Raw genomic sequence first — 13,547 nt, 5'->3', positions numbered from 1 at the left:
AAAATTCCATTGCTACCAATCCCCTTTCACATACATGTACATGTACTTGTCACTACGGTTACATAACTCAGTTGGTCCGATGGATCCAGTTACATACTACAGCACTATGTTCATGATGTCAGGTCTATTATACTCTTGCTGCTATCAACAATCAGTTAGTTCATGACTACAGCTAAAGTGTACACAATTCCACAGCAACAATTCAAAGACAAGGAACATCCGCTAGCCTAAAGCAACCCTCACCGCCCTCAGCAGCGTCATCGCCGTCATCCATGACTTGAATAAGAGAGTGGCCCATCACGGGCTTCTCATTCCGTTTGCTCTTCACTAGAAGGGTGGTCAACATGTCCAGGCCATCAAAGTGTTCACCCTTTGTGACTTTGGACAGCTGGACTAGCACTTCACCTGCAGAAAGTACAACATCAACAGGAAATGGACAAAAGAAAATACATGTACTTACATGTACATTCCAGCAAAGATGAGATATAGTTATACTGCACAGACAACTAATAGCAAATCCCATAGAACAATTGTTTTCATTCAATTCATCAGAATACCAAGTAGTAAGAAGCATCAAAGCAATTTGTGTGTGAAAAGATTAGACAAACCTTGACTGACATCGTACTGGGCCTTAGCTGCATCATCTTCCATTACTTCACCAGGAAGAACAAGCCTACATGCACAAGTTTAAAACAGAAGCAAGTTAGCAGGAGAAATGGGCAAAAGCCTACAACTTATGTAGAGCAAATGAGCAACACAGAAACAAGCACTCAGCAGCTAACGCTCTGTTTACTCTAGAATTGTTTAATCTTCAGACGATTGGACATGACTGATGCATGCGGCGACAACATGACTTGCAATTTCAAAGCGCAGAGCAAGCCTCACCTCAAGAAGTATGGCTTGAGAAAGAACTTGAACGTGCAGCCATCCACATTAATATCGACATCAGATATCTTCAGAGACACGCAAAGACAAAGCAGATCAAAAACATTGAGCATCTGCTTGTGTTGACATACACTGGCACTATAGACGACAGCACAGGATAAGCACAGGTATTACCAGTGCTTGATATGGTCAAAGGTGAGTAAGATCGAGCCTACTAGGAAACATTCATAATGCAAGGTGTCTTGGCTGCACTAGTCATGACACCTTGCACTACTACTACTACAGTCGTGAACAATTGAATTGTTACTACAGTGTTGCTCAATGAAATCCAGTCACGTCACTCAAGTACGCGCCGGCGTTGCGCAGCCCTAGACCTGCAAACACTGGGCTGCGAAATGATGCAAGGCGCAAACTTGAGTGACATGACTGGATTTCATTGAGCAGCACTGTATTACAAGACTCATTGCACGCATGAACATGCTATGCAACAGGGCGGTGGCATACTTGTTACTTCGAAGTGCTTCAAGCCCCGCCATTCGGTTTGGGTGGATAAGACTGTCTTTCTCAAATCCTATTTTCGCTCGTGAGACATCTCACGATGCTGCTTGCACTAACGCTTCCAAAAAGCATTATATTTATATTTCTGATGAGTTAGCTTTCACGGCAGAGGCGAGGAGCAAGGATTGCAGGCACGACTTCCTTTGGAGATACAGGTGTGCTCTTCCAAAAGGTCTCCTACGGTGGTGTTTGGGCCACGTCTGTTCATTTGTGACACTTGGGGGCCAAGCAGTCGCTTACAGACTGTTCTGTTATGCACGCATGTAGAGTACATGGCTGGATAACAGGAGCATCACAGGGCAGTGTGGAGTGGTATGACCGGGGGTCAGGTTGGCACAGGGAGGAAAAAAAACATCGGATTTTTCGGCCAACAGGGCACGTTTTAGCGCTCTACAGGCACTCTGGGCGGACCATCCTGGACGAAAAGTGGTACGATCATGGCTGTAGCGTGTGTGAGGCCCCTGGATAATGTGGTGTTGTGCTCTGGTATGGGTTTGTGTTCATTACTATTGTTATTTGAATGCAGAACGAAAAGCAGGCCTTCAGCTCGCAATATCTCCTGATGCCCCTAGGGCGGTACGGCTATGAGAATATAGAAACAATGTACATGTGTCTGCCTGGTTTCTGGGAAAACCGGGCCTTCACCAAGACAGCACATGGCATTGCACTACTAACACTATTTGAAGCATTTTTTATCAGACTCTACACGTGCATACACTGGCAGCTCACATACAGTGCTATGTGCTACTGAAATCTTTCTCGCCATTGAAATAATCTTCATGAGGCAAAGGAGCTACTAGCCAAGCCCAGGCTGTATATCGTGAGCTGTACATGCACATACATCTCAGTAGTTCTACTGTGGCAAGATGAACACACCCCATGTTTTGCGCAAACTGGAGGTAACTATCTCTTGCACTATTTTTTAATCATTATAAACAACTCTCCTGTTCTTTTCCCAGTGCATTCTCCCTCATCATTTTTCCAAATACATGTACATGTACAACATGTATTAAAAAAATCTGAAGGGAAAGAAACGAATAGTGGTGCAACAGGGGTACTCTATAAAGCAATACAATTACCCTGCCACAATCATAGATATACTAGTGCACTAGTAAACTTCGTGAGTAAACAGCAGTTTCCCGTTATAAATAAGGAATTACCCCCCACAGATATTTCAAACAGTCAATAGAAAACTCAACAAAAAATGCATACCTTGATATGGGGCACACGAATTCGGATGTACACGAAATTGTCATCTTGAGACGTACTAAATGATGGTGTTATCATGATGAATATCAATCGAACTAGAACTAAGTGAACAGTATTCAATGGTCGGCTAGAAGATAATGGAAGCACAAACTGCTCAATCTGCGAACAACTATAAAAGTTCGGGAAAACTGTCGATTGGTGTGTGTGTGATAATTTTTGTTTCTGTCGACTGTCCACGTCCACGTGGTAGGGGCCGCCCGAGTGACGTCATGACTGAGAAGTGAATTCATGAAGCACGTGCGTGTTCGTGGTCGGGCACCCGGGCCGCGACGGGACGAGCGAACAGGCGAGGCCGAGGCCAGATCAAGGTCAAGGAGCCTTTTTTTGTAGTACACATGTGTAGGGCTCCCTGGACAAGACCATGAAGACCAGGCGGGGATACAAGATATGGATGTCGGCACTGGCATGGAGCTAGACTGCCGCCGAAATCACTAAGCAGTGCAAATGGTATGATGAGACAACTCATGATGAGTTAATTTTATACCACACCGAGTTAGTGCAAATGAACACGGCCCCTACCCAGCCCTCATGCCAATGAACCATAACGCACTAACCATCAGATCCCCGAGAGTGTGGCTCTCCCCCGAGAGTGTGGCTCTCCCCCGTCTCAGCATCTTTCTCAATCGGCATGTTGGCCCGGTCTTCCGATTCACACTCGGAATTTAGCCAGCTATAACTCAAGGGTCAAACCGGATCCAGGCCGGCCAGACTTCACGGCTTGTCAGTCCCGGCAGCAGGTGACACGTGTACACACTACTGGAATATCAAGTACAACATTCTGCTCGGCTTCAGTTTCAGTGATGGATGAGCAGCCGGTCCAAATAATCCGATTCAAGTCCACACACTAAAAACTAATAACTTAGCAACGAACAGAGATGCAATCACTATTATAATAACTGCACAGAGATGAGAGAAGCACAAACGGCTTGATAAGCTAACTAAACCGAGAATGAAAAACAATAGTTATATCGCACAATGACTAGAATCGTGTTATTGTGCAATACCGTCAGAGAAACTCATGGAAATACTTCGAAGTACAATAGCAAAAAAAGATGCGGCGGCACTTTACCTCCAGTGCATGTAAACTGCACCATACACAGAGCACAAACCTATGGCCACCATTAGCCAAGGATGCGCTGAATATATACATACACGCCTCCGTTGTTTTGTGTATACATAATAATTATACATATACATGTATATGCCACTGCACCTGGCCGTGCCATTGCAGCATGCACTCAATGCAGCCTTGTCATCGTAGGGCTTGCTTCTGTAGCAAGTTTAATGTCCGGAAAAGTCACATACGGTCACAATGTGATAAGAACTAGATTGGTAACATTAAACAAATGATCCATTTCCTGGTGAATTGGTCTCGAGAAATATATCGCTGTTCTGTAATCATCTGTTGACATTTCTGGACTACACATTTTCTATATGACTACAAAATATGGTGGACTCCTGTTCCTTGCAGGGACGATGCGTACCACTGCAGTACGTATATTATAATGACATGTACCAAGTATGAGCATCATGATTTAGCAGAAGTGTTGACAAGACATGGACAATGAAGCCCGGTGTTGGTGATGATCAGGGTTTTTGTCGGCGCTTGTGAATAGACTTGCTTGTGCTGCTGGACTGTCTCTGCTGCGCCGCACTGGCAGACGCCGACACCGACTCTGAGCTCTTGCGGTTCTTTAGGCGATTGAAAATTGAGCCACCGGAGGCTTTCTTTGCCTTCTGTGACTGTCGACTTGATGTGCTTTGAGATCTGGCACAAAAAGAAGAAGAAGAAGAACAAGAAAAAAAACCATGCAGGCATTGACTAAATCCTATAATTCTCAGATGGGTCGTTTCATGTCAGGAGATTCTTCGAGACTTCTAGCACGTTCAATAATATTGTCCTTCATACATGTAGATACTTCATGGTACACGATTGTATGACTCTGATGTACATTCATTCAACTGCATACAGCACAGTTGTCGGTAAGGTTTTCTGGTTTTCGGCAGCTTTCTTGATTCCATTGGTTCTCTTTGTTTCACAAACCACTCCACATACTTCAATTTGTTACAAGCAAAGTTTGGGGTCCAGGCAAGTATATGTAAGGACTTTGTGGTATGGACCACTGCAGATGAATGAAGTCCTTCAGGAAATTCAGATGCCTCAGTTGTGCGCAGTGTGTATCCAGGCTGCACTGTGAGAGCTCTTTCAAATGATGGGGTTGGGGGATGGGGTGGGGCTCACACCAGAAGTTCCAAAAAGTACCCTTGAAGTTTGTATGGCGCCTCACGCATGCAGCTTCACGCGTTTGATTCTTGGTCTGCACCATACTACGTGCACTCGTCCATAGCGGCACTCAGGCACGATCACTTACCTAGCAGTATGTGCACTTGACATTGCCGCATGGTCAGGAGCATCGCCTTGGTGACTGATGGTCGCCCAGCTCTCACTATCATCTTGCACAGCGCTGGCACTGCTCCTCTGGATCGGCACGTCCATGGGTGATGGATTCCGAAGAGCCCTGCTGGCGTGAGCTGGGCCATGATGAGGTTGCAGCTGGGTTGTCTCGGCTGCCGATTGAACTCCATGCAGCCTACCATCACTAGTTAGGATCAACAGGTCACTGGGTAGGAGACAGTGTGAAAAGAGAGGCATTCACATGAACACAATACAATTCCGCATACTATACCAGAACGATTTTAACTTTCTCTGCCTGGTACTGGAGAGAGAGAGAGAGAGAGAGAGAGAGAGAGAGAGAGAGAGAGAGAGAGAGAGAGAGAGAGAGAGAGAGAGAGAGGGAGAGAGAGAGAGAGAGAGAGAGAGAGAGAGAGAGGGATAGAGAAAGAGAGAGAAACTCTAAGAGAGAGAGAGAGAGAGAGAGAGAGAGAGAGAGAGAGAGAGAGAGAGAGAGAGAGAGAGAGAGAGAGAGAGAGAGCCTGAGAGAGAGAGAGAGAGAGCCTGAGAGAGAGAGAGAGAGAGAGAGAGAGAGACGTCAGGCGAAATTACTGGTCAGTCGGCGACACGCATTTTTCACAAAAATTTGCGTTTCACCTGCTGGGAGAGTATGCGTGTACTCGAGTCCCATCCTTAGCACGTTTTTTTCTTCTTTTTTTCAGCTCCAGTATAGCTGTATTTTTCATTGCAAAGCCGTCCTCGATTGTTGTGTTCGTTGTTCAAACGAAGTGGACATTCAATCATGAAGGCAGAGGACATAGGAGCCTGATTGGAGTTTCTCGTGGCATAGGACGGCCACACAGAGACACTTTGGGATTTTCTGAATATAAAATACCGTACGCACGATGCTGAGATCAATTTGTGCGATATCAAATTGTTTGTGATCTACCACATCGAGCAGAACGGGATCCAAACACAAACTTACCGACGGTTAGGCTGCCGACCTGACTGGACAAATGATCCCTGGCTTCACCAGATGCCAGAAGTCGGACACCATGTCCTTTGCCGCGACGTCCATCTCCAAAAAGAACTCCATCTTCGTCGTGAAAAGGCTTGAAATACTCAATATTCAACCGAGATTCGCGGTCTCACCCTTTCTCAGATCGAATCATTTTTTGTTGTAGCAGTTGCAGGGCAGATCCCCGCCACTACTTCAACAGGCGATGGCTCCAAAGCATGCCTGGAACAAGCCATATCGAGGTTGCAAGCCACCCCTCTCAGCAAAAAATTCGAAGAAATTCGAAATTTCAATGGTGGAAGATATACTATGAAGAGAATTTCAAAAAGTATGTTTCGCGGAGCGATCGCTCAACCTACGTCATTCAAACTTTGCAGGATGGTTCAGACGTACATGCTAGGCATGGAACCACAGGCGATGATGCCATAGCTGACACACAGAGTAACACACACAGCAGATTCGTGTGCACAGATACTAAATTAGTGGACGTCGTCATCTTCTTCCCGCTGATCTCGAATGTACCATGACGTGCTATTTCGCCTGACGGAGAGAGAGAGAGAGAGAGAGAGAGAGAGAGAGAGAGGGGGGGGCACTGGAAAAACAAAGAGAAAGAAGTAAATGCAAGGTGCCTGTAAATAGCAGTCTGTTGAAGTCAATCTGCCTGCTCACCTTGATTCGATGGATGATACAGACCCCATTGATTCTTCTGAAAGCGTCCGATTTGCCATTCCATCAGTCTAAAACCATATACAAAACACGATGACAGGACTGTTAGCAGTTGCTACAGTCATTGGGTATAGCCGCTGGAAAAGAGGTATTTCGAGCAGGATTCTAATCCGGCAAACCCTCGTTTGGAACAGAGCCCTACCCAGCAGGCTAGCGCGGACTTGTCCACACACCCACCCACACATGCACTCTGTCTCACACATGCATGCATGCTAACGCACACGCAAACATGTGCCAGTTCTTGCTAGACTGCTCGCAACAGGCTATGACCTCACGCTGTACCAACTAACAGGGAGACGACTGTGTATGCGGGGGGGGGGGGGGGGGGGGCAAGGACTGAGGAGGGTACGATGAGTCGCCTGCTGAGATTCATCGGGTAGTACTAGTAAACAGTTTCATCATTCAAAGTCTTACCTCCAACCCTTCAGCGACATTCTCGACAACCAACTGATCCTCTGGTGTTGCATCCACAAAGTCAACAAAAGTAGCAGGAACCAAACCTTGATAACCGTTTAGTTCTGCTAGAAGGAACCCACTCTCGTCCTACAGTGAACAGTGAGAAGAAAACATCGTCACTATGAACAGCTTGGCAAGGAGCAGAGCACAATGAGTATTGCGTGATGCATCAATGCGGGTAGTCGTCGACTAACATGTCATGGCTGGTGAAAAGCAGAATCAAACCAACAAACGTACTCAAGACAAACGCCCAATGAGCCTGTTGTGCATTGCCAAATACGGAAGGTATGAGTAACGCATGTGAGTACGCTCGGATGAGGAATGTACTGCCCCCCCCCCCCCCCCACCCCACACACATACACAACTATCCCCAGGTGGTTGTGTGGGGTGGTGGTACGTCAGTGCGCAATGACCATTATAACATTATGCACATACCTACCTGGCATTTTAGTTAAATCTCTGAATGATGCAGAAGCAAAGGGAAGCAGTACCCACCCCCATATCCTGGCCATGAAGTCGATACCCACAGAACAATCTATACGTTACGGCCGCACATACCTCTCCGCCCTTGATCCACATTGTGTCGCCTTCCTGGAAACTCAACTGTCCGCGATGTTGCGTCTCTCGCGGTGACATCAAGCTCGGCTCATACGTGTACAAGGCGATGGCAGCCTTCAAATAAGCAAACAGAGACAAAGCAAAAATGAAGTTAAAAATTGAACCCATACTATTTGTTACTAGATTGTTAGAGAAGGCATGACACCCTGAGCAGAATGACAACACGTCTTATCCACACCACTTGTACTATAGCCCACGTACACAAGAGCCAGTCACATCACTTGTACTAAACTAAAGGCACTTGAGAAGCACACCTGTAGCAAAGCACGCATTTTCATGTTCTTGGTGTTGCAAATATGCTGGTGCACATGAAGAAGAAAGTGACAATGAACAGCATAATGCTTCGTTTCTTTTTGTTTGCAGGTACATGCACATGTAGTCTGCATGATGGCACAATAGCCTGATTGCACGCGAGATTGACAACATTCAACTTGTGACTAATTACTTACCCGAATACCTCGCGGCTGGGGATGGGGCGGCTGGGGATGAGGCACAGTGTGAACCTAAACAGGGGAAATGAGACAGGAATATGAATCCTTTGAGGCAATCACACAGAGAGCACTTCAAGTCTAGAACTTGAGCAAGACTGGCATGGTTACCTTCTAACAGGGCCTGGTCACGGTGTGTGTGTGGGGGGGGGGGGGGGATTTCCTTCTATGTGCACATGTAGTATGATGTGCAGACTGCTAGCAGACATCAGAACTGCATCCTGAGCTGGGTACACCTAGGCAAGTGTGATACAGGTACTACTGTCTCTAATGTGAGCAGGATTGGAGGTGTGTGTGTGTGGTGGGGGTGGGGGGGGGGGGGAGGAGGAGGAGGGGCAGGGCCGCCCGAACCGGTCTGGTTGGTCAGGTTATCACCGAACCAAAATTTTAGCCACCACGTGACACATGTTTACTACTGTGGAGGGTATGTGCACCCGCCATATCAATACCATACACAGACTGGCATGTGTACCCGCCATATCAATACCATACACAGACTGGCATGTGTACCCGCCATATCAATACCATACACAGACTGGCATGTGTACCCGCCATATCAATACCATACACAGACTGGCATGTGTACCCGCCATATCAATACCATACACAGACTGGCATGTGTACCCACCATATCAATACCATACACAGACTGTATGAAAGGCACTGAAACTACCGGACCAATCAAAAACTGCTCCCGGCGGTCCTGAGAGGGATGATATTTATCGAGGAAGGGGATGATCTTCATGACAAGTTGTGACAGATAATTAGTGTACGTCATTATGAACACAGTGCTGATGGTGAACAATGCATTACATATGCCCACAACAGTAACTGAGAAAAATAGTTCACCTGCGGTAAGCTGTTGCTCTGCAGGTTATTGACAATGGAGTCAAACTCCTGCTGTGATGCAACGATATTCGGCAGCCTCTCCACAATATCCCGTCTGACTTTTCCTTGCTGATTGTTTCGCTTAGCAACAAGCCATGGATGCTTAGGATCATTAGATACAACTTGCATCATGTCTCCTTCGTTCAGAGCCAGCATACTGGAGGATTCCCTGGCACTCGGTGCGAACGTCTTCAAGGCGATTGCCTGAACAAGCAAGAAGATAAACGGAGGTTGGTGATCAGTGCTTTAGTAAGGCTCACCTCTTGTCTGTACAGAAAGTAGGCGCACTGCGTGTACAGCATGCGCTGTGTTGCATTCTTTGCAATGGGTCTATACTAAGTTGACTGAAGGGCAAAATTTGGTCTAATATACTTGGTCCGACTTATTAAAATGTGCGTTTCGCTTCGAACGTCAACCAAACAAATTCAAATAATCTCAGGATGGAATAAACTTTACAGCTACCTAACACTATCCTTCAGTTGTCAATTTGTGATGTTGAAGAAGAAATGGCTCCAACTCCAACGGAGGCAGCGGCTCGGGATCCTAGTCGACTCGAGAATTTTGCGTCCAAATGTTGTCGTCAGAGGACTCCTGTTGCTTCTCGCGCAACACAGAGAAGGCCTGGTGCTGAAATCAACACCCCGCTGCGATGGGGAATTGTCACGGAGTACCAGAACCTCCTGGACAATCGTTCTCGAGTGCCTCCTGGCGGATTGAAATCGCTGCAATCGCTGTTTCCTTGGCAGAATTTCAGCAAACGCGTCATCCAGAAACTCGTGCAGAAAGCACCAGCATCGCTCCATCCAGTTTGCTGATCTCTCTCGCAGTCGTTCACGATGTGGCGGCCGACGAATCAAGATCACAGAAGTGATCGTCGAGAAGTTGATCGAAAAAAATAACCGGCCTTGAGGTCGACTTTCAGGCGACAACCTGGCTGGAAAACTGAAGCGCAGAAAGGGTGAATTATCCGGCGGATACGGTGCGGAGTCCTCGGAGCCGCGATGCGTCACAACTATTACTTACACAAGATCGCCAGTCTCCGGGGCCAGTGGATTCGTGAAACAGGCAGGAAAGAGCACGCATGGTCTGACTGCATGACATGTCGACACAGATCAGACTCGACTCATGATCAGTAGACCTACGCGCGCGGTACACGGTGGTCAGAAGTGATTTTTTATGCGTGGTGGTTTACTTGTTCGCCTCATTTGAAGGTGTCGTGAGAGCTTCAGGCGAAAACACCTACAGCCACCATTTTGGTAGTCGTACTGCACGAGGAGGAGGCGAAGTCGATCGTCTAAATCGTGCCTATGGAGTGAAAAAATCAAAGAAGCGCAGTTTAGCTTGGAGGAGATGAAAAAAATGTCGACGTTTTGCAGGTTGACGCACTTGCAGATGCGCCCTGAGACACCAGCAGCGATGAAAACTAGAAGGTCAGGCCAAGAAACGACACAGTAGTTATCTATCTACCGTCTCTTGGTTGATTTTTTAGTACAGGTGCTCCTTTGTACATATGCTTGAGTTTTGAAGTGAAGCGCACATTTTAATAAGTCGGACCAAGTAAGTTTCATGCAGTGCCGCAACGGTCTATATTGAGTTGCTTGCAGTGCAAATGGTCTATGCTAGGTTGCTATCTTTATCAAATCAACCGCAATCTCAGCTTACAAGATATGGTCCGTCCGTGGCAGTGTTGTGTTGAAGCTTCTTTGCCAGGCCAGGCTGCAAGTCATGCAAGGACAAAGCAGAGCCTACTGGGCTGTATGCCGCTGCTCCTTGGAGGTGCTGTCCTGGGCTTGCGCTGGCAGGGCTCATCAGACCGTTGACAACACGCTGTTGCTGCTGCGGTGTTGGAGGTGCATGTCTAGGCGGTGCCGGCATGATGTTTGTGCTACTGCCATGCAGAACATCTCCATCAGGGGTCGGCCGGGTGGTCACGCGAATGCGAGCAAATTGGGAGAAGGCACCGGTACTGGATATAGTGGCCACGGACAATATGTGGGGCCTGGATAGGTCAATGCGCTCCAGAAGTACCTGCGAATGAGCATACAAGGCAGCGCGCACATACACACACATACATACACACACACATACACACACACACACACACACACACACACACACACACACACACACACACACACACATATACACACACACATACACACACACATACACACACGTGTCCATTGTAACTCCCATCATCCAAGACAGCACAGTGGGTTGCATCACTGTGCCATGCACGTTGAGAATAGGAACAGACTGGAAATACCAGCAGCACCGTACAAACTTCCCTTCAATGTCAATGTCTATGTCTATGTCAATGTCTATGTCAATGTCAATGTCTATGTCTATGTCTATGTCTATGCATCATTGCAGCGGGAGTAGACCCACTTTCATTCATGGTCCGGGGCGTTGTCCTTCCTTGCCGGAGTTAAGTTACTATAAGCATTGCCGCTAAACTGGGGTTAGGATGAACTGGACGTGGACAATCAGAATTACATGTACAGATTGAAACTTGTCGGTAAGCCGCGTGTGCTGCACTTTGCAAGTACTGCACTGGTGTTGGGATCTCCCACTGACTTATCCAGGGGGGCTCACCTTTTGCCGTTCCGCTCCAGACAGGTCTTCCGTAATTTCATCGTCCAAGGAGATCTGCACGATAAAATGGCATAACCACACAAGTGATCAATTCATGCCGGTGTCCGTCTGGAAATTTCAACAGGTCGGAGTGAAGCATAAAGTGTACTTGTTACTCTAGTAACAAGTTGCCACAAGAAGGCCACACTACAGCGGCTCAGCAAAGAAGTGCATAGATGTTCTAGAACTTACACGATACCCAATGACTTCTGCACCATTGCTGAAAGCGCCTTGGTCCAGCGGAGGGCATGTCCACGCTACCAAGAGATTGTCTTCTAGTTTCCGATCCACACGCAGGTCTGTTGGTGGGGCTGGAATAGGGGCATCTGAATCAAGAAAGGTAGTGCGGCAGTGGGAGAAAGAAAGAGAAGGAAAACACACGAGGCTTGTGAGAACTGGTAAGTGTTTGCTACATGCATGTAGTGTAGTGCTAGCCGAAGATATTCCTCAGTGTATAGGTGCTCCATTGCATCCGATCCACAGTCCTCTTTTCACTCAATACACATCACAGCCATGGTCTTAGTCACCACAAGCTTGCTTTGTAATACTACTCCCTGATGGAGTCCCAGCCGGGACGAATTCGTATATCGTAACAGTGACAATGAAATAGTGTTGAAATGGTTCTACTGAATGCCTACGAGTACTGTACAAGCAGAAATATTCGTCTGGAATTTAATTTCGTCTTTTTCGTCCAAGGAGCTTTGGGACTAAATTAAATGACGGACGAATGTCGATTTGTCCAGCGTTTCAATACACTGTTATAGTCCATGGACTAAATTTTCAACCGGACGAAATCCCTTTCTTTGGAGTTAGACGAAATTATTGACCGACGAAATTTTCTGCCTGTACAGTACTTGTACGGCTGTTGAGGTGATGCATCGAAGTCTTGAGAGGATTTTGAGTAAGGCAGCGGCAAGAACTGGCACATCCAGGTGTTACTACACTGCGCTGGAAACTCTAGCATTGCACAATGAGCTGCACTCAAGAGGTAGTATTATTCAGACGCAGTAGGTACGATGCAAGAAGTAGCAGCTTAGTTAAACACAGTCATGGCAGTGCAGATCTCTATCAATACTTCCAATAGACATTGGCTGGTCCTAGATACACTGAGTCTGGAGATAAAACCATGTTTGTTTCTGCTCACCAGGCTGCGATCCCAAATATATCGGTGGCGACTTGACGCCGGCACTGCGAGGTGATACACGCGACAGCGACGATATGCTGGGCTGTGGTGAAGCGGTAAGGCTGCGGTGGCCAGTGATATCCTGGTCTGCGGACAGACGATGCTGATCCGGTCGCTGTGACGGTGCAAACTCACTTGGATGATACTGATGGCCGGAAAACGCTAGCTGCGGACGGATGGGAATACATGATAATGCTACACGTAGTGAGGAATGAGTAGCAAGAACTACATGATTGTACAGCAAAGGCAAAGGTGAAGGTAGCCTACAGTCAAATCCGACGACTGCAGGAGCAATAGCTAGGTGTTAGAGACCTCCTGTGTCAAGCACTGCATGTTATGGTTCAGTAATGGTGTGCTGGCATCGTACTTAGGCCAGGGAAGACTCCCGTCAAACTGGACCTTTGCTGGTACGTCATCGCATGAACAACCAAG

The 13,547-nt window shown here is 47.1% G+C and overlaps 2 protein-coding genes across 2 annotated transcripts in view; both read right to left on the bottom strand.

Moving 5' to 3' along the window:
- The window catches only part of LOC135814071 (protein SHQ1 homolog), a 9,054-nt gene extending 6,209 nt beyond the window's left edge, over positions 1-2,845 (bottom strand). Inside the window, exons 1-4 of the mRNA XM_065327131.1 lie at positions 2,656-2,845; positions 886-953; positions 609-673; positions 244-405 (exon numbers count right to left, since the gene is read on the bottom strand). Of these exons, the coding sequence (XP_065183203.1) occupies positions 244-405; positions 609-673; positions 886-953; positions 2,656-2,730 (370 nt within the window). The 5' untranslated portion in view covers positions 2,731-2,845. The remainder of the gene's footprint in view (positions 1-243; positions 406-608; positions 674-885; positions 954-2,655) is intronic.
- A 629-nt stretch (positions 2,846-3,474) lies between these two features.
- The window catches only part of LOC135814069 (plectin-like), a 36,739-nt gene continuing 26,666 nt past the window's right edge, over positions 3,475-13,547 (bottom strand). Inside the window, exons 36-46 of the mRNA XM_065327129.1 lie at positions 13,077-13,281; positions 12,125-12,258; positions 11,894-11,947; positions 10,961-11,326; positions 9,260-9,502; positions 8,372-8,425; positions 7,863-7,976; positions 7,263-7,391; positions 6,792-6,859; positions 5,085-5,333; positions 3,475-4,480 (exon numbers count right to left, since the gene is read on the bottom strand). Of these exons, the coding sequence (XP_065183201.1) occupies positions 4,300-4,480; positions 5,085-5,333; positions 6,792-6,859; positions 7,263-7,391; positions 7,863-7,976; positions 8,372-8,425; positions 9,260-9,502; positions 10,961-11,326; positions 11,894-11,947; positions 12,125-12,258; positions 13,077-13,281 (1,797 nt within the window). The 3' untranslated portion in view covers positions 3,475-4,299. The remainder of the gene's footprint in view (positions 4,481-5,084; positions 5,334-6,791; positions 6,860-7,262; positions 7,392-7,862; positions 7,977-8,371; positions 8,426-9,259; positions 9,503-10,960; positions 11,327-11,893; positions 11,948-12,124; positions 12,259-13,076; positions 13,282-13,547) is intronic.

The sequence above is a fragment of the Sycon ciliatum genome, chromosome 4 (genome assembly GCF_964019385.1).
Source record: "Sycon ciliatum chromosome 4, ocSycCili1.1, whole genome shotgun sequence".
In the NCBI taxonomy this organism is placed as follows: Eukaryota; Metazoa; Porifera; class Calcarea; order Leucosolenida; family Sycettidae; genus Sycon; species Sycon ciliatum.
This window is presented reverse-complemented; position numbering and strand designations above follow the sequence as displayed.